Source organism: Myotis brandtii, unplaced genomic scaffold, assembly GCF_000412655.1.
Source record: "Myotis brandtii unplaced genomic scaffold, ASM41265v1 scaffold1162, whole genome shotgun sequence".
NCBI lineage: Eukaryota > Metazoa > Chordata > Mammalia > Chiroptera > Vespertilionidae > Myotis > Myotis brandtii.
In genome coordinates this window covers 1004439-1027624 of record NW_005354021.1, presented here as the reverse complement: position 1 = coordinate 1027624, position 23186 = coordinate 1004439, and the positions used below count along the sequence as shown (strand labels likewise).

The 23186-nt window shown below is 44.1% G+C and overlaps 2 protein-coding genes across 2 annotated transcripts in view; one reads left to right on the top strand and one right to left on the bottom strand.

Moving 5' to 3' along the window:
* FAM117B (family with sequence similarity 117, member B) overlaps window positions 1-23186 on the bottom strand; it is an 80324-nt gene that overhangs the window by 39633 nt on the left and 17505 nt on the right. Inside the window, exon 2 of the mRNA XM_005858239.2 lies at window positions 19883-20034. Coding sequence (XP_005858301.1) covers window positions 19883-19903 — 21 coding nt within the window. The 5' untranslated portion in view covers window positions 19904-20034. The remainder of the gene's footprint in view (window positions 1-19882; window positions 20035-23186) is intronic.
* LOC102252632 (T-cell surface glycoprotein CD1a-like) lies at window positions 6049-10119 on the top strand. Its single transcript, XM_014528889.1, has 5 exons — window positions 6049-8037; window positions 8638-8916; window positions 9137-9415; window positions 9739-9832; window positions 10016-10119. The coding sequence occupies exons 1-5, from the start codon at window positions 7665-7667 to the stop codon at window positions 10056-10058; spliced, it is 1068 nt and encodes a 355-aa protein (XP_014384375.1). The 5' UTR covers window positions 6049-7664; the 3' UTR covers window positions 10059-10119.

Genomic DNA, 23186 nt, shown 5'->3' with positions numbered 1-23186 from the left:
GTGAAGAAACTCTTTGCTATGTGTTTACTTAAATTTCTCATCTTTAGGCAGGTGCTTTGATTTTTGATTTTTGGAATTAAGTCTTCCAAGGGTCCTGACTTTCTCTCAGCAGTATGAAACCTCATATAGTCTAGGACAGGGTGATTTACTGTCCTTTCTCCTTTTCCTAGCTGCAGTGCATCTTTACCTGTACCTTGAAAGCTATAGAGCAGCGGTTCTCAACCTGTGGGTCGCGACCCCTTTGGCGGTCGAACGACCCTTTCACAAGGGTCGCCTAAGACCATCCTGCATATCAGTTATTTACATTACGATTCATAACAGTAGCAACATTACAGTTATGAAGTAGCAACAAAAATAATTTTATGGTTGGGTCACAACATGAGGAACTGTATTTAAAGGGCCAGAAGGTTGAGAACCACTGCTATTGAGCTTTCTGTCCTATTTCTGACAAATTTATTGTTTCTTCATCTAAAAGGTATAAAATGGTACCTAGTTCATTCATTTGTCAGAAATTTACAGGAAAAATAAAGCTAGTGCTCATTCTAAGCAGGTTTGAGTATTTGTTTTTGAGGAATCTAAACAAAATTTGAGCTCAGGTAGTAAATTAGTAAAGGCACTACAAGATTTGTTTATACACACTTTTTTTACTCTGGATTTTATAACTCTTGTGAAAAAGTTCTCTCTTGGTGCTTCAGGAATGGGGAGGGCACCTATCATGGAAATTTTCTTCCTTCTTTTAAGTGGATAGAGAAGGGTCACAGAGCTCTCCCTGCTCTTTTTGCTACTCAGGTGATTTTTCAAAATAATATGTCACTGTGGAAAATCTTGGGGCAGCCAACTCTGAGCCCCAGTATTAATTTTAGCTGAGTTATTCTTACTAGCTTATATAGCATCTGGCATCTAGCATAAGTAAGCAAGCATTTGCATCCCTATTTCCTTGAAGATGTCTGTTTGTCCCTATATTTCGAGTTGATTGCCTTGACACTTCAGTTCTCCAATGGTTCAAGAAAATTTGTAATTTTGATTATCCAGCTTATTTTATAATTGTAAGTAAAGAATGAGTCTCTTTCCAGCTATCTATGTTGTAATTGTGAAATGTTGTCTAAATGGAGCCATCCTATATAATAAAGAGCTAATATGCAAATGGTCATCACGCCCTCATGCCGTAATGGCTCAGACATTCAACACAGGGGAGAGAGAAATGGGGACCAGCCAGGCTGCGGCCCAGGAGAGGGACAAGCTGCCCGCCCCACAGTCCTGGGCACCAGTGGCTACGCCTGCAGCCTGGGAGAGGGACAAACCGCACACCCCACAGTCCCAGGCACCAGCGACTGTGTCTGCATCTGCAGCCTGGGAGAGGGACAAGCCGCCCATCCCGCGGTCCCGGGCACCTGCAGCTGCGGCCCGTGGCTGTGCCTGCGGCTGCAGCCCAGACAAAGCCACCCGCCCACAGTCCCCTGTGACTGCAGCCAGCCAGGGCGAAGCCAGCCCGGGTCCTGGGTGCCTTCGGCCGGCCAGAGGGAGAGAAGTCCAGATCCCGGGTGCCTGCAACCGGCCGGAGGAGGGAATCCTGGGTCTTGGGTGTGGGGCGAGGCAGAGGCAGTTAGGGGCGATCAGGCCAGCAGGGGAGCAGTTAGGGGCCATCAGGCAGGCAGGCAGGCAGGCAGGCAGGCAGAGGTGGTTAGGAGCAATCAGGTAGGCAGGCAGAGGTGGTTAGGGTCGATCAGGCAAGCAGGCAGGCGAGCGGTTAGGAGCCAGCAGTCCCGGATTGCAAGAGGCAGTCGGACATCCCCCGAGGGGTCCCTGATTGGACAGGGTGCAGGCGGGGCTGAGGGACCCCCACCCCCCATACACGAACTTCATGCACCAGGTCTCTAGTTTTAAAATGAAACCAGAGCAGCCATTCCAAAGGAACTACATTTCACATTTTACTCCTTAAAACTTTAGAATGCTTGAACTGGGCCAGATCTTTCGACTGGCCAAACCAGTATTGTCTTTCAAATAACTGTTTGCAAAGCTAACAAGAAAGCAGACATTTTGACCACAAGGACTAATTATTATAGACTCTGTCAATGTAAGAATGTCCAAACCTGTAGGGAATTTTTATAAAAGTATGAGTGAAACTGATGACATATATTAGGGAGCAAGATCTCAAATACTTCAAAGAATAACAGTTTTGCACCTTCTTTTAAGCATTAAAATTAAGAAGGAAACATAAGATTACATGGAGCTGGGAGGACTGGAATACAAGATAATTAACATGATCGTATGCTCTCTTGAGGGTGTTTACAGCTTATTTCAAAGGTGTATTAACCTAGATGTACAGAAACAATAGACAGGGCTTACTTAGGCAACGATACACTTTTTACTAAAGAGATTATATGCCTGGAAAATGACTACCAACCAGGACCTGCTCAACTAAGAACTTATGATCAGATCAGCCTTTGAGGTTACTTTGCATAGAAGACCTTTTTTGTTGTCCAAAACTTTCTTCCTGAAGACAGAATTAGTAACCATCTATGTGTAGTGTAGGGGAAGAAGAAACTTTCCTCTACCTTCCTAGGTTCTTAACGTGGGTCTAATAATTAAATTAACATGAGTCAGATTAACAAGAGAAAATCATCAAATTTAATAAATATGTACACGTGCGTATCACACATACATGAAAGAGTCAGAGAACCCACATACATGAGAGACTCAAGGAAAGTTATGTCGATGTAAGAACATCCAAACCTGTAGAGAATTTTTATGAATTTATTTAAGTCAAACTGATGACATTCTGGGAAGCAAACTCTCAAATGCTCCAGAGAATAACAGTTTTGGAGTTCTTTTTATAAATTTCAAATCAAGGAGGAAACTTACGGAAGATTACATGAAAGTGGGACAGGATATTAACAAAATTATGTGCTCTCTTGATGGTGGTTACCCCTTAGAGAGGGGTCTGGGAAAGATTACTTTTAACATTTCAATGATGCACATTGTTCTAGATGCACAAGAACAATGGACAGAACTTGCTTAAGGCAAAGATAAACTTTTTTTTTAAATATATTTTATTGATTTTTTACAGAGGAAGGGAGAGGGATAGAGAGTTAGAAACATCGATGAGAGAGAAACACCAATCAGCTGCCTCCTGCACACCCCCTACTGGGGATGTGCCCGCAACCAAGGTACATGGCCTTGACCGGAATTGAACCTGGGACCCTTGAGTCCGCAGGCCGACGCTCTATCCACTGAGCCAAACCGGTTAGGGCAAAGATAAACCTTTTATATAGACTAGGACAGTGGTCAGCAAACCGCGGCTCTCGAGCCACATGCGGCTCTTTGGCCCCTTGAGTGTGGCTCTTCCACAAAATACCATGTGCGGGTGCGCATGTACAGTGCAATTGAAACTTCGTGGCCCATGCACAGAAGTCGGTTTTTAGTCTGGGCGAGTCTATTTTGAAGAAGTGGCATTAGAAGAAGTAGGGGGTGGACATACAGAGAGGATGAACGAAAGAAGATAGACGAAACAAGTATATAAGACGAGTGTAGATGGGAGAGTTGGAAGGGGTCGACCTCAGCAAACGTACCTCAATCAGATTGAGGAGGTTTTTAGCAAAGGCCAGCTTAGGAGTACCCTAATTAAGTTAATAACAATGTACCTACCTATATAGTTTAAGTTTAAAAAATTTGGCTCTCAAAAGAAATTTCAATCATTGTACTGTTGGAGCCCCATGCGGCTCTTTGGCCCCTTGAGTGTGGCTCTTCCTAAGCTTTAGGAGTACCCTAATTAAGTTAATAACAATGTACCTACCTATATAGTTTAAGTTTAAAAAATTTGGCTCTCAAAAGAAATTTCAATCGTCATACTATTGATATTTGGCTCTGTTGACTAATGAGTTTGCCGACCACTGGACTAGAAGCATGACTACCCGCTATGGCCTGCCTAGTTAGAAATTTATGATCAGGTCACCCTATGAGCTTACTTTCTGTCACTGAACGTGTCAGATTTATTACACAGCCCTTTTGTTGTTCACAGTTAAAGTGAGGTATATAAGGCAATTCTGAGGTAAAGGTTAGGTAGCTTCGGGCTTCAAAAGGTCATCCTATATAATAAAAGCATAGTAGGCAAATTGTCGCCCTGACCAGGAGTTCAACCAGGGGGCAGGGCCAGCCAGGAGAAGGGAGGGAGTACCTGGCCGGCAGCCAGGAGCCGCTAGGGACCCTACCAGTGTACAAATTTCATGCACTGGGCCTCCAGTTGCAGGCTAATAAGAGATGTTCAGTAATTAATAGTTTGTCCTGCCATGTATATTGGTTTAAAAACAAAAAGTTATTTCTGGTGATAGCTTATTATGGGCAAGACCTCTAATTTAAATTTTTAAAGAGAGAGAAAAAGTTTCTCATAAGCCTGCAGGATCTTAATTGCCTTCAGCTCAAAGTAATTTAAATGCTAAAGTGGTACATTTTGGGGAAACGTGTTCTGAACCCCTAAAATAGCTAAAGAGTAATTTAGCTTATCAGCTTGTTAGCACCGATAGAAACACCTTTTTTGTATTCATGAAATTATCCCATTCTTTTCTCATAAAATCCTCTTGCTCTCACCCTATAATCAGGACATTATGTTGGTTTCTGCTTGAATCTGTGCTTCCCCCAATTGTAATTCTTTGATCCCAAATAAACCCTTATTGAATCTCATTTTCTTTTTTAAGTTGTAGATTAACATAATCTTAACTTTTTCCAAAATATTGTTTCTTAAATTAGCCTCAGATAATTTACTTGTGCAAAAATAAATCCTATCTAATAAAGAGGGAATATGCTAATGGACCCTCATGCCATCACAAAGATGGCGGCGCCCACAGCCAATAAGAAGGGAATATGCTAATTGACTGCCCCACCCTCAAAGATGGCGGCACCCACAGCCACAAGATGGCGGCGCCCAGTCCCCTCAGCCTCACTGGGGCGGCAGGCGCGCAGCAAGGCCAGGCCCACCCCCAAGGCGGGCCCGGCCACTCCATGCTCCTGCCTCCGGAGTCCCCCAGTCCCCTCAGCCCCCCAGCTGCCCAGGGCCGGCCCAAGGAGCAGGCAAGCCAGCCGCCCAAGGTCACCCGAGGCTCAGGTAACCAGGGCTGGCTGAGGCTTGCACTGCCAGCAGTGGCAGCAGCAGATGTGTGATAGGGCATCGCCTTCCCCTGATCACTGGGTCGCCTCCCACCCCTGAGAGCTCCCGGACTGTGAGACGGGGCAGGTCGGGCTGAGGGACCCCCCTCCTCCAGTGCATGAATTTTCATGCACCAGGCCTCTAGTCTATAATAAAAGGGTAATACACTAATCAGACCGGACAGCTGAACGACCTTCCGGGTGTCATTTGGGACGTCCTTACAAACTAAGCCGTGGGGGCAGAGGCGGTTAGGGGCAATCAGGCAGGCAGGCAGAGAGGTTAGGGGCGATCAGGCAGGCAGGCAGACAGGCAGATGAGCGGTTAGGAGCCAATGGTTCCAGATTACGAGAGGGATGTCCGACTGCCGGTGGGATCAGGCCTAAACCGGCAACCAGACATCCTCCAAGGGGTCCCAGATTGTGAGAGAGTGCAGGCTGGGCTGAGGGACCCCACCTCCCTGCCCCCCCATGCACGAATTTTGTGCACCAGGTCTCTATTAACAAAATAATAGCCAAAGCACATTTATCTAGAAGTTACAAAGAAAAACAAAATTTTAGAGCCTTTTAACCATTATAAACAGCATCAGAGAGGAGGGTCAGTATGCCCAACAAAGAATAGTTTATGTATGATAAGACAATCATGGAATATCCAAGCATGGCCAATAAGAATGATATCTTGGGACAAATAACTCCAGAATAGTCTATTAATTTCATCCCATAAATTATCACTGTTTGTTTTTTTGTAAAATATGGTTTTATTGATTTCAGAGAGGAAGGAAGGGGGAGAGAGGGATAGAAACATCAATGATGAGAATCACCGACCAGCTGCCTCTTGCATGCCCACCACTGGGGATTAAGCTTGCAACCCAGGCATGTGCCCCTGACCAGAATCACACCCGGGACCCTTCAGTCCGCAGGCCAACTCTATCCGCTGAGCCAAACCAGCTAGGGCTTATCACTGGTTTTTAAAAAGTGTTACTAATGGGGGAGATTTACAGCATAACCCTCTGTGTAAACATAATGCTTATTAGCATATATTTTAATTCAAAATAAAACTTTATAAGATTCTCACTTCATCAAGTAGAAATACAAGTAATGATTTCTGATGTCTTAAAAATTATTAAAAATCTGCATAATTAAAAAAATTGGATGCCTGAACCAAATTATTAAATCATTCAAAATTATTCATTGAGCACCTTGCCAGGAGGACTTCTGTTAGAGTTGGGGATCCTGTACAACAGAGGTAGATAGATCTAACACCCTGAGCAAACCACTGAAGTCAAGATTCTGAGTGAGCAAGATCAGTTAAGGATTGCCACTTTACAAAATATTGTTTTGAGAAGGCTTGTTTTTGTCGAGAGTCTAGATTCTCTACATTATAATAAAATCCAGCATGCCAAGATTTATAATTCTTGGTTTATGTGCTTCCTTCTTAAGTAGAATAAAAGCTCCTTGAATAAAGTGATTGCCCTGTAGACCACTATATATTCATGACTATTGGAAGGTGCTTGTATCCAGGCAGGTGCGAAGTGACTTTTGGGTAAACATTCATTTGGGTATATATCAATGCAAGTCAGAGGAGATTTTTCTTTATGTTTCCAGGTTCCTGTGGTCTCTGTGATGGCTACTGGTTCTTCCCTAAGGATAATGGAGTAGTAGTTTATACTGTTACACAGGGCAGTCAGGAGATTCTGAAAATCAAATAAAGCCACCAATGAGATGTCAGATATGAATGAGGTGGGGTGTGGCTTAGATAGAAGAAGAGATTATTCAGGAATATTTAAATTTGGCAAGAAAAGGACAGAGTGACAGAAAAGAGCAGGGACATAAGAACATCAGGTAGGGATAGGAAAGCTAATTAGTTTTATCCTTTTATTGTATGAATGAAAATAAAATGTCCCCAGAGGTAAATTGACTTTCCAATGCCACATAAGACTTATTTATTCTACAGAGGCTGAATTAGAGAAAGATGAACAGAATGAAGGATGATAATGAGGGGAGATGCTGAAAGCCAAAGAAGAGAGTCAGAACTGAAGGGGAAATGAGAAGCTGAATTGGTGTCTAGGGTTTAGGGAAGGAGCACTGTTTTTTTTGTGTGTGTGGTTTTTTTGTTGTTGTTTTTTGGTGGTTTATTGGTAGAAGAAGGAAGTCAGAATAGAGGTATTGTGGGGTAGGTTTATTTAAAACACAAATTGAAGACAAACTTTCTGAGAGAAAGAAATAACATCTGTAACTGAAATGCTGTTTCTGCAGATTACATTGCTAGCAGTTCTCCTCGCAGCTGGTGACAATGAAGATGGTAAGAACTCTAGCAACTGCCCAGTTCAGGGTTGGGGGTGAGGGGAACGTGGTGGTGTGTGTGTGTGTGTGTGTGTGTGTGTGTGTGTGTGTGTGCGCGCACATTGCCCTCACGGCATACCTGGAGAGTGAGAATGTCAGCACAGTTCCATTCTAAATATACCATACTCTAGGACCCTGTGCTCTTCTGAAGGTTGTACGTAAAGCATGGGGCCTTGGGCAGGTGAATGTTTGCTGAGGTAACAATGGCTTCCCTTATCCAGACTCTGAGTTTTCCCTTTCTGACACCTTGCTTCATTTTTTCTCCACATTCTGTCTGTTCTTTTGACACAGCCTTCCAGGAGCAGATCTCCTTCCACATGATCCATATCTCATCCTTCTACAATCATTCCTGGACACAAAATTGGGGCTCTGGTTGGTTGGGTGAGTTGCAGATTCTTGGCTGGAACAGTAACTCTGGCAGTGTTATTTTCCTGCGGCCTTGGTCCAAGGGCAACTTCAGCAACAAGGAAATAACAGAAATGGAAAAGTTCTTCCGAAGGTTACACATCGAATTGCCGCCTTTAATTCGCAAACATGCCAGTGAATGGAAGTTTGAGTGTAAGTTCAATTCCCAAAATGGGGAGGTGCAATGTGGGTGGGATGTGCGTGTCTCAGTGAGTTTCCCATTCCGATTTTTCCCTGCATTCAATTACTTCAGCAATCTCTGTCTGTACATTCATTGTAACCTACAGTATTACATTCACCCTACATCAGCGATCACCAAGCTTTCGGACCTCATAGACAACCAGTGGTCCATGGACCATCAGTTGGCGACTGCTGCTCCAAAGGTTCCCCTAAACCAGTGGTCGCCAATCTTTTGGACCTCACGGACCACCAGTGGTCCACAGACCACTGGTTGGCAACCGCTGCCCTAGATATAATCATAACTCTCTCACACCAAAGCCTTCATTGTTCTCTTGCTCTCATCATTTGTCACCTTTTTTCAATTTGCTCCCTGCCATTTCCAAATAATATGTCGTTCTTTTTTTTTTCCCACCTTCAACTACCACGTTATGCTTTTTCTGAACTTCCGATCAAACTAAACTTTGTTCCATTACCTCTAATACCCCAAAATTCTCTCTTCTACTTCCTTTTTTCGCTTCCACTAATTTCATCTTTACTCCCTCTTTCCTCTAATTTACAATCCATCTTCCCTAGATCCCTTTGAGGTACAGATAACAGGAGGCTGTGAGCTGCACCCTGGAGAAGGCAAGGTAGTCTTCCTACAATTTGCTTACCAAGGATCAGAGCTCCTGACCTTCCAGAACAATGCATGGCTGCCATCTTCAAAGGGTGACAACAGAGCTCAGGAGATGTGTAGACTATTCAATCAGCGCCGTGTCGTCAACATAATAATACAGAGGCTGCTCTGGGACACCTGCCCACGTTTCCTTTTGGGCCTCTTTGATGCAGGGAAGGCAGATCTCCAGAGAAAAGGTCAGTCTCACATCATTTCCTCCAAGCATTTTCTATTCTAAAATTTACCTTCCTACCTCCCCTTTACATTGAGGAGGTTCATATCTTCACATAAGTTTACACAGACACATCTATCAATTCCCAGCATGTGATAGATGTGTCCATCTAAATTGATGTGAAGATATGAACCTCCAAGTCTGTGTTAGAGTCCTTATCTGAGTATCTCTCCTGTTCTCTGCAGTAAAACCAGAGGCCTGGCTGTCCACTGGCTCTAATCCTGGTCCTGACCGTCAGATGCTGGTTTGCCATGTCTCTGGCTTCCATCCAAAGCCAATTTGGGTAAAGTGGATGCGAGGTGAACAGGTACAACTGGGCACTCAACAAAGTGGTATCTTGCCCAATGCTGATGGGACATGGTACCTTCAGGTTTTCTTGGAGGTGGAAGCCACTGAGAAATCTGGCCTGTATTGCTGGGTGAGACATAGCAGCCTAGGAAGCCAGGACATCATCCTCTACTTGGGTAAGAAAAAACTGGGGCCCACACTAGGAATAGGAATGGATAACGGTCTACAAGCAGAGCAGGAGAGCCAAATAAAATTTGGGATTTATGGCCTCCAAACCCAAAAGAATGAAAATAATTCAATAAATAGAAGAGTTAAAAATGAGAGACCTGCAGATGTAGGAAGATGTTGAGGTGAAAGATTCATTTCTGAAGAGGGATGAGAGAAGAAAGAGGAAAATAGGAGATTAATGAGAACATTCCAAAAAAAATGGCAGACGAGGAAAATGCAGTAAATAGGGGGTGGTTTTGAAATGACACATTGTGTGCACCCAAACCCACAGAACATCATCAAGGCTCCGTGGGCTGGATCATCTTGGCAGTGATGGTGCCCCTGGTGGTTTTGACATGTCTTGCATTTTGGCTTAGGAAGCGCTGGTGAGTTTTTTGTGCCCATCTTTTCTGTTCTTTGATCCACTCCCTACTTATCTTCCTCCCTCCTTGCCTCCCTCTCCCCACCCCTTCTCTCTTCTTAGTTCTTCTTTCCCCAGTCCCCTTCCTTTACTCTTCAATTCTCACCTCCACCTCATGCAGAGTAACTTTCATCTCTGTTCTTATTAGGTCACACTGTGAGCCTCCTCCCACTCTTCTTCCTTTGGAATGAGATTCCAGCAGCCCAAGGACTCAGGACATATTTGAATGCACATGGTGATAATATGCTTTCAACTCTCCTGGTACAGCTGTTATTGTTTATTTATGTTTGTTTAATGATCCATTATTAAGATAAGGTAAAGGTAATTTTGTAGGACTTGCTTTCTGACCTGGCTCAGAGATAAAAAGTCTTATTTTAACTCTGGATAAAATGAGATCCTAGCAACCTCTACTTATTGAAACATTAATGAATCTCAGGCCCATTTCAGATGTCACGTCTTTATGGGGGCCTTCCCTGATTCACAAGTGGAAGCAGTGTCTGAACTCCCACCACGCTTTTCAGCGTACTTTGCTGAATTTACTTCTCACTTTTTATCCTTTGTTGCAGTTTATGTAGGCGCTTTTTCCTCTTCGGATTTTTAAGCTTCTTAAGAACAAAGTCTATGTCTTTTTTAAAGTTTGTATCATTTACAAAGTGTATTAACTGAATGTAGTATGTTTTCAATAAAAGTCTGTGTTAAATTTACGCCAAATATATAGTCTTTTCTTATTCTTTATCTTCCTGACATGTTTGTTGTAATTGAGACATTTTATGCTCTTTTTGTTTAGTCTTCACCCTGTACTAGTTCCTTAGTAACTTACTTCTCTGAGTTCTGAGGAGAAGCACAATTTTGCCTCTGACCATTCTTTTTTTATTTTTTTGTTAATCCTCACCGGAGGATATTTTTTCCATTGATTTTTAGAGAGAGAGGAGGGTAGAGACAGAGAGAGAAACATTGATGTGAGAGACACATCAATTGGTTACCTATTGCATGCGCCCCAACCTGGGCTGGGGTTTGAATCTGCAACTGAGGTACATGCCCTTGACCAAAATCAAACCTGAAACCCTTCAGTTCACAGGTTGATACTCCAGTCACTGAGCTAAACGGGCTAGGGCACCTCTGACCATTCTTAAAATTTAACTGTAGAGACCTACTGGTGTGAAAGTTTTGCTCCAAGTATTTTAAACAAAAAGAGGAAGGAAGGATATAGTCCTTGCTATTTAGTGTGGTTCAGGGACAAACAGCTGAGTTATCACCTTGGAATTTGTTAGAAACCTATGTTCTTGGACCTCACACCTTAGACTTACTGAATCATAATTGCATTTTAGCAAAATCAAAAGGGATTCATAGGTACATTAAAATTTGAAAAGCACTGATATTGGTGTAGTCTGAGAGGTAGCAGTATAAGCATGTCACAGAAGCAAAAAGAAAATGGTCAAGAAAAGAGAACAGCGTGTTGACAGGACTGAAGTGAGACCAAAGCAAGGAGAGTACATACAGTACATTCTTGCTATTTATGGTGGTTGTGTTAAGGACACTGTGATCACTGAGTTAATGAATGCCGAGCCACTGCTCCTAGGGAAATACCCGAGGAACACTGATGTGAGGGTAACATTTGTTACAGGGTTATACTCCTGTAAATTTCTGGTTAAAACATTTGATCAACTAAATACACACACAGCTCTGTTTTATATGTGTTTCTGTTTAAAGACACCTTTTTTACCATAGATATAATTTCAAATAATTTATTTATTGCATGTAGTATTTTTTAATGTTTTTATTGATTTGAGAGAGAGGAAAGGAGAGGAAGAGAGAGAAAGAAACATCAATGTGAGAGAGAAACAGCAATCTGCCACCTCCTGCAAGCACCCCAACTGGGGATCGAGCCCACAAGGAATAGAGCTGTGACTTTCTGGTGCCTGGCATGGCGCTCAATCCACTGAACCACAGAACACCAGCCAAGTGTGTTTCACCTTTTCCTGACCCTGGGCAACATAATTGTAAGTGTTTTTTACTTTTAGCCATACAGCTGGGCTATTATGCTTTAAAAAAACAAAAATAGTCATTTTACCATGAATTCACAAATCCAGTTCCTTCTGCATCTATTCCATAGCTTAATCATAGCATTATAAATGTTACTTCAGCACGTTGTGAGCAGCTCCACATACAGATCAGCAAATTCCTTTGCTTTTTTCCAGGCCTACTGACTGTATTGTAGATTTATTAACACTGATCTCATGGCCCACAACACTGTAACTCATGCCGGAACAAAGCATATCTACCTATACATTTCCTCTTTAAGACATATTACAGTCTATTTGTGCTTAGGAATACTAGAAAGCTCATCTGCACTGTTTCAGGGATATTTTAAACATCTAAATTACCAACACAAAGCAAAAAAAAAATGTGGAAAATGTGGCACTAAATAGACCATGAAAGGGACACCTGTTTATAGTGTGAGAACTAAAATAAGAAGGCAGAGTGTCACTTTGTTCAACTTCAGCACAAATTGCAGTATAAGTTGATATATCCTTGACTAGACTTCAATTACTTCATTAATTAATTCGAAAAATAATTCTTAAGCACTTTCTATGCAGCAGGGACATATTGAGTATAAAGTAGTGGGGGAGAGAAAGATCATCACTGCCTTCTGAGCTTGAAAATTTTGTCTTCCTAATTTGATTCCACAAGTTTACCCTTTTCATTGTTAGATTTTAGTTTCTTAGTACAGCAACTTATAGGATTAAACTAGGGAAAAGGGACTGAGTTCTAGTTTGTTTAGAGAGCTGAGATGGGGGGGACTGGCAAAGAGAACATCCTTGTGAACCTAGTGCACCTGCACATGTCAAAATTTCTGCAAAATACAGTTGAGATGGGAGAGGGAGGAAAAGGTCAAAATAATGGGACGAGGGAGAGTAAACAGTGGAACCGCCGCACTCTTCCTAACTGAATTAGGCTGGTTGGTTGCTTCTCTAGGTGCCAATCTACCTTGTCACCATGCAGAGCAGCCATGTGGTTTATGGTTGGTTGATTCCACTCTCATCTGTACTTTAAACCTCATCAGCCTAAGGCAAATATGAGAAAGCATCCCTGACAATGTAATAGGCTAAAGGACGGACTGGTAACCTATAATTTAAGCCAAATAATCATTTAGACCTCACTTATCCTAGAGCTCAGAGTGATGGTTCAGGGCTAGGTATCTCTCTAAGGTGATACAGTTCATATGAAGTCTGATTCTTAAGTGTGATGGTAAGGAAAAGAGATGCTCTTTCTTGTCCTGGATGTTATGGTGTGAGGTATAAAGCTTGAAACAACTGAAGCTAGCCCAGCCTGTGTGGCTCTGTGGTTGAGCATTGACCTAGGAACCAGGAGGTCAAGGTTTGATTCCCAGTCAGGACACATGCCTGGGTTGCGGGTTCAATCCCCAGTAGGGGGCATGCAGGAGACAGCTGATCAATGATGCTCTCTTATCATTAATGTTTCTATCTCTCTCCCTTCCTCTCTGAAATCAATAAAAATATATTTTAAAAAAAGAAACAATTAAAGCTACTTTTTCAATACCAGAGAAGCAAGCTGTGGATAAAATTATATATGCAAGAAGGCAGAGAAATTTGAAATTTATTAAGAGGGTAGATCTTAAGTATTCTCCACACTAAAAAAGAATAAAACAAGTAACCATGTGAGTTAATGGACAGGTTAACTTGTCATGATCATTTCACAACATACACATAACTCAAAACACTGAGTTGTAGACTTGAAATATATAAAATTGTCATTTGTTGCCCTGGCTGGTTTTTCTCAGTGGTTAGAGCATTGGCCAGCAGACCAAAGGATTGAGGGTTCAATTCCCAGTCAAGGGCATGTACCTCGGTTGCAGGCTCGACCCCTGGTTTGGTCAGGGCACGTGCAGGAGGCAACCAATAGAAGTCTCTCTCTCACATTGATGTTTCTCTCTCTCTCCTCCCCACTCTCTCCCTTCCACAAATCGTTGCATCATAACGTTTATAAATATTTATGTTTATGCCTTATAATTATTTAATTGAATTCTTTATTATTTTTATTGTTTCTGATATTTTTAACAATTCTTTTCTTATTCACTCATGAAAGGAAGTTTAACTGATCAAGTCCATAGTAAACTGCAAGTTTATAGGAAATTTCTCATTTCTAGAAAAGAAGATTAAAAGAAAACTTGTGACATGTTTTAGTATGCACAATTTCAATAAGGAACAATGGGAGGGAAATTTCTTCTTATAACAGACCTGGCCACACCTACACACAAACTATGTTTCATCACAGGCAGGAGTAAGGGATTCGGAGAAATTTTAGCAAGATTAAAGGAAAAATTAATCCATATCATGTGTCATAAAAATTAGTATTAGTCACTCTCACTATTGAAGTTCATTTTCTGTGTAACTTTAATTTGGGGTTAGAAACATTTATTGGTGAAGCTAAAAATTGGTGTGGTCTATAAGTTTCCGAAATGGTTTATTTATGCTTAAATTCAATTTTTTGTGGTGATCTGTACATTCAGTACCTCAGTATCTAAAGGGGGATGCAGACATGGACTATGACCAAAGTACGCATCTGCATTCAGACATTACTGCTTTTTGCTTTTGTTAAATTTTAAATAATCTGAGATTTTAAAACAATGGTCACTAAAGATTAATTTTTGCAATCTTACTACCATGCATTGTTTTTACATAGGTGAGCACAAATTCCTTTTGTCTGGTTCATAAGGAATTCTAAAGTGACACATATAGGGAGGGGATTTTATAGCTTTAAAAGCATTTATTTGTAAATAAGACAGACTAAAAACATATGAACTAAGACTTTAACTGAGGAAGCTAAAAAAATAAAATATTAAAAAATTAGAAGATAGAAAATTAATTTTAAAGCACTAAAAGTTAAAATAAAAAGCAAAACAAAAAGTCGATAAAGGTGGGTCAAGATGGTGAAGTAGCTGTACTCACCTCCTCCCATAACCACTCAAAGTTACAACCTACATTTACAGAACCATCATTGAGTACTGCCTGAAGTCTAGTTGAACAGAAGTCCTATAACTAAAAATATACAGAAGAAACCAAGTCAAGACTAGTTAAGAGAGGTAAAGACGAAGAATGGGCTGGTCTCACCCACAAGAAGCAGTTAAAAATCAGGATAGCCCTAGCTGGTTTGGCTCAGTGGATAAAAGCGTCGGCCTGCAGACTGAAGGGTCTTGGGTTCGACTCCGGTCAAGGGCACATATGCTGGCCTTGCGGGCTCGATCCCTAGTGTGGGGCGTGCAGGAGGCAGCCAATCAATGATTCTCTCTCATCATTGATGTTTCTGTCTCTCTCTCCCTCTCCTTTCCCCTCTCTGAAATCAATAAAAATAAAAAATAAATAAATCAGAAGCGTTATCCTGGGGGCAGAGGTTCCCCCTTAAGGAGTGAGGGCTCCCAACCCCCCATCAGGTCCTCCAGCCCAGGGTTTTAGCGCCAGGAAGAGAAGTTCCCATAAGTTCTGGCTGTGAAAATCAGCAGAGATTGTGGCTGCGATGGAGGGCTTCTGGAGTCCCAGGCATTCCTCTTAAAGGGCCTGCACAAACTTATTTGCTGACAGGCTCACTCATTTTGAGCTCCAGTGCTAAGCTGGCAGCTCAAAAGGCACCAGGGATACACAAGAAGGTACTAAATTGTCTGTCTTTACATCAAGGACTAGAGGTGCAGCTTTCTCTTAGAAGTGCTAACAGAGGCCATTATTCCTTTGCTAAGTTCTCCCCCTACAGGTGCAGGCAGGCACTATATCTGAGTATCCATCACCCTGGCTAACACCATCGACCCTGACCTGGTGATTCCGTGAGACCCTGACCCACCCAACTTGTGGGCCCAAGCAAGCCTCTTCCAGTGGTTTTCCATACAAATGGCCTGTCTTGGCTCATACAGGAGACTTTCCTAAAATCACTTAAAGGCTCACAAACCCTAAACATATGGAATTTGGCCTCAATGTGCCCTGTATCGCTTGATAAGTGGCCTCAGGCTAGCTAGACACTTGTGGCAGCCAGACTTGATTCACAGCTTGGCCTCTCTCAGGCACCACCAAATCCAACACAAGGGGCAACCATCGGCAGGTCACTTTATAGCTCAGAGCAGGAGGCCCCCAAGCAGGGCACAGGCAGTGGCTGACCTTGGCCTGCACCTTCCAAGAGGCCTGAGAACCAACATACCCAGTGCCCAACTTCAGACTCCACCAGAGCACCACTTCCACAAACAACACACTCAAAAGGCAGACTGGGCAGGCACCAGAACCCCACTAAAGCGAATCCAGCTCCACAGGATTAGCCTTTGCACAGTATCTCCTCCGCAATAGTCACAACCAGTCCTCAAACCAATCAGTCTGAGGGTCAATTCCCTCCCGTTGACATACCAACAGCAATCAAGGCTCAACTACACTGGAGGGCACATAGGACCCACACGAGGAACATACCTTGAGTGCCTGGCTCAGGTGAACTGAAAGCATGTGCCACTGAGCCACACAGGACACTTGCTACATAAAAACACGCTTACCAAAACAGAGAGGCAGCCAAAATGAGGAGACAAAAAACCATGTCCCAAATGAAAGAACAGAACTCCAAAAAAAGAATTAAACAAATTGGAGACAAGCAATGTATCTGATGCCGAGGTCAAAACTCTGGTAATAAGAATGCTCAATGATCTCAGTGAGAACTTCAACAAAAAGATAGGAAAACAGAAACTCCTTTCCCCCAGGAGTGTGGGGTCTTAACCCACAGAAGGATCCCCAACACAAAGCAACAGTGATGGAAAGAGGAACTTGCATAGATGAGCATCTGCTGGTGAAAATCGGTGGGGTTCAGTCTGCCTGGGAGACAAGTGAGTCTGCTAAAGACACAGACATCTCCCCAGGTAAGAGCACTCCTGTTGTTATAGCACCAGCCTGGGGAATACACTGCCTGGTCCCCAACTGCTGACGAGACCACTCTGCTGTGCTGGGCCCCCTTTTCCTCAGGAGGCTCTTGACGCAGACTTAGACAGTGACTAAATTGTGTGCCTTTGGAAAGGGGGCCAATCTCCCCCACCTTGAGCGCACAGCCAGTGCCTCCCAACCCCACCTGTTGAATTACTTGGCCGGCCTTGTCCTGCTGAGGTCAGCTGTGCAGGGGGATCAGAGTGTTGTGCAGAGCTGGCACTTTCATAGCGTGCCTCCCAGAGAAGCTTTTTAAAAATTATTTACTTATTTATTTTTTTATGTAATCCCCACTCCAGGATATGTTTACTGATTTTAGATGGAGATCAGGGAGGAAAGAAAAAAAGAGACATCAATTGATTGGAGGTCATGTGGTCAGGCAGTCAATGAGGGTACAAGACAACGCTCCAACAAACTAAGCCACCAGGCCAGAGCTCCCAGGGAAGCTTTTGTTTAAGAATTAGAAGGTTGGGTGCTGGTCTGTGTAGCTATATCAACAGGAAGCCCCACTTATCTTCTCTGCAAACTCACCACACCCTCCCCAGGAAGGGGAAGAAGTGCCTGCCGCCCTACTACAGGCTTGCAGGCACCACCCCCCAATGGGAGTCTGTTTGGATCTGTCCTTCCAAGTCCCAGACACCAAAACTAGCTGAGCTCAGTTCTGCAGAGGGAAGGGAGAGCTGCTCAGAGCTGGGATATTAGAGTGTGAGTCCCTCAGAGGCTACTGTCTGCGACCAGGAAAAAGTGCTTAGCCCACTCCTGCGAGCTGGGCCAGCATCAATCCCAACGGGAGACTCTTGATCTGTCCTCCTGAGTCCAGTGGCTCTGCCCAGCGGAGCTGACTCATGCAGAGAGGATGGCTGGCTGCACCCAACTTAAACCTGTGGCGTGCCCCTCCTGGGTGAACCAGAGTTGGAGACTCGCAGAGACTGAGTGGTTTGGCTCTGGAGTAGGGACCACTTTTCCTCTCATTGAGTGCCTGACCACATGACCTCCAAGAGGGGACCCACTAGCTCCATCCTCCCAACCCTGGTTACCCACCCCTACCAAGCTTGCAACTTGTGGAAGGGGCTGTGGGTTGCGGCCAGCCTGGGCACAATCTCCAATCATTCTTCAGAAGACTCTGGAGGAAGATTAGGCAACCCCAGGGAGAGGTGGAGTAGCTGACAAGGAGAGGTGGACCTCAGAGAACCTGTCCTCTTACATGCCCCCAGCTCGAAGTTGAAGGAAACTGACCCTTATACACAGACTAGAGGCCCGGTGCATGAAATTCGTGCACAGGTAGGGTACCTAAGCCTGGCCGGCAATCAGGGCCGATCGGGGCCTTCCAGCTGCCGGCCGGGGCCTCCCTTCCCCAGTTGCCGGCTGCTGGCCAGGGCCTTCCTTCATTCTGTGCCACCCCCTAGTAGTCAGCACATGTCATAGCAAGTGACTGGTCTCCCGGTTGAACTCCTGTGGGGACAATTTGCATATTAGGCTTTTATATATATAGACTGGCTTCTCCCACAAACACCCAGGCCAAGGAGATGAAGCCACAAAGGTGAAAAACATAGTAGCTCCAGGCAGGTAGCCCAACGCTGGTTAAGCATAACATCTGACATGAACCCCACCCAAGTGGGCCCAGAACCAACACAACCAGTGGTGGACTTCAGACCATACCAGAGCTCAACCCAACTAGCCAAACAATTGGCACACCCAAAAGGGAATTCTGGTAGGCACTAGGCCCTGCTGGAAACAACTTCACCTTAGGGGACAGCCCCTGCACAACACCTCACACAGTGATTGAGGTTTATCCTTACAGTCAGCCAGCCTGAAGGGTTAAGTCCACCCACAAAAGGCTAAACAGCATTCAAAACTAAACTACAATAGGAGGGTGCACATAACAAACAAGAAATATTCCTGGAGCAGAGCTCAGGTGTTCTGGAAGGTTTTGCCACTGAGCCCAACACCTTCATCATAAAGCCACCATAACAAGTTTGGGAGTTGTACCCAATCTACTTAATACAGAGAGACAAAATGGAGAAATAAATAAATATGTCCCAAGTTAAAGAGTAAGAAAAATACCCAAAGAATTAAATTAAATGAAGCAATGAAAATACCAGAGGCAGAATTTAAGACAATGGTTTTAAAGATGCTCTAGACCTTAGGGGAAGAATGGATATCTCAGTGAGACCTTAAACAAAAAGATATAAGCATCAAAAAAGGACATAGAAACCACATAAAAGAACCACTCAGAAATGAAGAATAAGTAATAGAATTCAGTCAAACGTCTCCCATCTAGAACAATTCCATTCTCGACCAAGTTGTTCACAGAAAAAACATCTTGGTTGTGGAACAAAACTTCAGTTTTCAACCTGACAGCCCATTCATGCATGACAAGAAGCATCTCTCACGCAACAAAGGAGAGAATGCTTTTAAAACATAAAAAGGCCATCGAGAGTGCTAATGTTACAAAGGGTGTGAAAGTGCTCACAAAACAACAACCATAGGCAATTGAAAAGGTAGAAAAACTTTTGTTAATAAACAAAAAGCAGTTAGCCGGTGATAGTATTTCAGAGGTAGTAATATATGAAAAATTCCGTTTAAGACCAGTAGGGGGAAATCTTTAAAATGTACATTCTCAAGTCTCAACCAAAATCTACTACAGAATATCTCAGTGATGGCGAACCTTTTGAGCTCGGCGTGTCAGCATTTTGAAAAACCCTAACTTAACTCTGGTGCCGTGTCACATATAGAAATTTTTTGATATTTGCAACCATAGTAAAACAGACTTACATTTTTGATATTTATTTTATATATTTAAATGCCATTTAACAAAGAAAAATCAACCAAAAAAATGAGTTCGCGTGTCATAGGTTCACCATCACTGGAATATCTGGAGATCAGGCCTGGGAATCTGCTCTTTTGATAAGCTTCAGATTATTCTAAGATACACGGATGTTTTAAGAATTTGATCACAGACCAAAACAAATAATTATGAGAAACAAAAATAAAAATTATGAGAAACAGTCTCAGAATAAAACACTTCAGGATAAGACCTGTAATACACCTACCTGTGTAGCTTTGTCCTTCATGCAAGGAGCAGTTTGACCATGATTATCACGAGGCCAGTGCCCTGCAAGGTATGGAGCAGCAAGTGTATCCAGAGAGGAAGTGCGGCGAATAATAGTAGAGGGGCTTGAGGAAGGCGGTCGTGTTTTGTCACCTAAATTTAAGGCAAATATATTTATTTTAAAAATAGATGAAAGAAGAAAAAAAGTAGAACCTAAGTTTTAAAACAGTCAGGAGTTTTCCAACTAAAATATAAAATACATATAACAAAAAGCAATTATAAACTACTAGAAGCCTGGTGCACGAAATTCATGCACGGGTAGTGTCCCCAGGCGGGCCTCCCTTCCCCAGCTGCCTTCCTTCTTTCCACGCCACCCCCTGGTGGTCAGCACACGTCATAGCAAGTGATTAGTCTCCCGTCAAACCCATGGGGACAATTTACATATTAGCCTTTTATATATAGATTTACTCACACAACATTGGATGAATATCCAGGGGATTATACTAAGTGAAAACAGTCAATCTCAAATACATGATTTCATTTAACATTTTTGAAATGACAACATTTTAGAAATGATGAAAGATTAGTGGTTGCCAGGGGTTAGAGATAAGGGAGGAAAAATAAAAGTACTGGGAGAGAAGCAGGGACCCTTGTGGGAAGGAAGTATTCAGTATCTTGACTGAAGTGACAGATATAGAAACATACAAACGAGTTAAAGTATAGAATTACACACACACACACAAAAGAATATAAGTAAAATTGAAGACATCTGAAAAAGCAGTGAATTGCACAATGTCAATATTCTGGATATAACGTTGTAGAGTAATAGTTCTACAAAATGTCATTGGGGGAACCCAGGCAAAGTGTACAAAAGATCTCTTTGTTTTATTTCTTACAACTGCAATTATCCCTACAAACACACACACACACACACAGAAAAGACAAAGGTATGTCTATCAATTTAAAAAGTGTTCATCTAGGTTTTAAAATTAAATTGGTATGATATGTAAAATACTCATTCATCATTATACCATCTATACTCAAAAGGATATAAGGCAGTTAAGATAAAGTTACAATTACATTTTAACCTACTTCTATAAAAACCATTATCTTAGTGAGATTTTGTTATAATAAATACACTGCAAGAAACCATATTAACCAGGCTACAGGAGTTCTAATTAAAGCCACATATGCAAAAAGTTTTGCATTTCAAGATACTGATAGCTATATACTTAGATGTAAACCAAAAGCAAGATACTAGAGGTAATAGGAAGTTAGAGGTGATGCAGAAGAAACACCCTCATATCTCCTTTTTTTTTTTTGATGTGGGTTAGTCGTAGACTTAGCTAATTTATGCTGTAAATTAAAGAAAATTAAGAAGCTTAAATATATTAAACATAAATATATGCATTCATAAAATTATAATACTACTAGTGGCCCGGTGCACGGATCCGTGCACATTGAAAGGAAATTAATTAGAAGAAATATTTTAATATCGCTATTCACCCTTTCTCTATAATAGAAGTGTCAACCAAATTCACGATTGACAATGACAGATCGAAACACACCCGTGCAATTGGCACCAGTGAAAGCTTTATATGTATCATGCATGTGCAAGATAACTTAGCCTTTTATTTATGTACTAGGGGCCCAGTGAACGAATTCATGCACCTTGCAAGGAACTGTGGGCCGCGAGGCTGTGGTGGGCACAGGGGCGGGTCTCAGCCCATCCTCCATGCCCCTGCCCGGCCCCCCCCTGCTGTGGCCCCCAGTCCCCTGTCTGCCAGCAGCCCTGCTCCCGTTGCCACCGCTGGCCCTGCTTTCACCAACTGACAGTGTGCAGCAAATGGGGCCGGCACCAGCAGTGGGTGCAAAAGGGGCCGGTGCCATCAGTGGGTGCGAGCGGCGGTTGCTGCCCTGATCGCCACTCAGGAGCAGGGGGAGGTGGAAAAGCCCCCAGGGGAGATGGGGGCTGCCAGCTGCTGCTCACACCAAAGGAGCAAAGAATTTTCAGGAACCACCAGAGGCTCACCCTGATGACAGCAACTGGCGCCCTGCCTTGGTCTGGCACCCCCGCTCACCTGGTCCACCATCCTGCCACAGCTGATGCTTGCCATGTTCCATGCTCTGCAGCCTGCTGCTGACACCTGCCACGTTCCACGTGTGCCCCTGATGGTCAGCACACGTCATAGCGACTGGTTGTTCGGTTGTTCCGCCGTTCGGTCTATTTGCCTATCAGGGATTTATATATCTATACTAATAAAAGGGTAATGTGCAAATTGGTCAGGACCCCTCACAGTAACAACCGAACATCAGGCTGCATGGGGTGACCAGGCTGTCAGGGGAATTAGTGAGGGATGACCAAACAACTGATCAGCAGGCTGCGTGGGGCGACCAGGCTGGTGGGGTGGACATGAGGGGCAACTAGGCCAGCATGGGGGGCCATTGGGGCAACCAGGTCAGCAGGGGGGGCAGTTGGGGGCAACCAGGCTGGCAGGAGGGGGCAGTTAGGGGCGACCAGGTCTGCAGAGGGGGGCAGTTGGGGGCGACCTGGCAGGCAGGCAGGTGAGTGATTAGGAGCCAGTGTTCCAGTATTGTGAGAGGGATGTCCGACTGCCGGGTTAGGCCCAATCCTAAACCAGCAGTCGGACATCCCCGGAGGGGTCCCGGGGGCAATCAGGGGTGACCTGCAGCAGAGAGGGGGAGTTGGGGGCCACCAGGCTGGCAGGGGGGCAGTAAAGAGTGACCAGGCCAGCGGGGGTGGGGGCAGTTAGGAGTGACCAGGCCTGCACGCAGAGACAGTGAGGGGTGATCAGGCCAGCAGGGAGGTTAGTGAGGGATGGCCAAATGACTGAACAGCAGGCTGCGTGGGGCGACCAGGCCAGCGGGGGAGCCGTGAGTGGCGACCAGGCCACAGGGAGGGGGCAGTTGGGGGCGACCAGGCTGGCAGGGAGGGCAGTTAGGGGCGACCAGACCGGCAGAGGGGGGCAGTTAGGGGTGACCAGGCCAGCAGGGGAGGCAGTAAGAGGCAACCAGGCCAGCGGGGGGAGCAGTTAGGGGTGACCAGGCCGGCAGAGGGGTGCAGTTGGGGGCAACCAGGCTAGCAGGGGGGACAGTTGGGGGCAATTAGGCTGGCAGGGGGAGCAGTGAGGGGCGAGTAGGCTGGCAAGGGGGGGCGCAGTTGGGGCGACCAGGTTGGCAGGAGGGGGCAGTTGGGGATGACCAGACCAGCAGGAGGGGCAGTTAAGGGTGATCAGGCCAGCATGCAGAGGCAGTTAGGGGCGATCAGGCAGGAAGGCATGTGA

Excerpts from the sequence above, each read along its gene's own strand:
- LOC102252632 (XM_014528889.1), top strand. The coding sequence starts at position 7,665 with ATGTTTGCTGAGGTAACAATGGCTTCCCTTATCCAGACTCTGAGTTTT. Across the intron at positions 8,038-8,637 it reads CAGTGAATGGAAGTTTGAGT|ATCCCTTTGAGGTACAGATA; the intron begins GTAAGTTCAATT and ends CATCTTCCCTAG. Across the intron at positions 8,917-9,136 it reads GGCAGATCTCCAGAGAAAAG|TAAAACCAGAGGCCTGGCTG; the intron begins GTCAGTCTCACA and ends TGTTCTCTGCAG.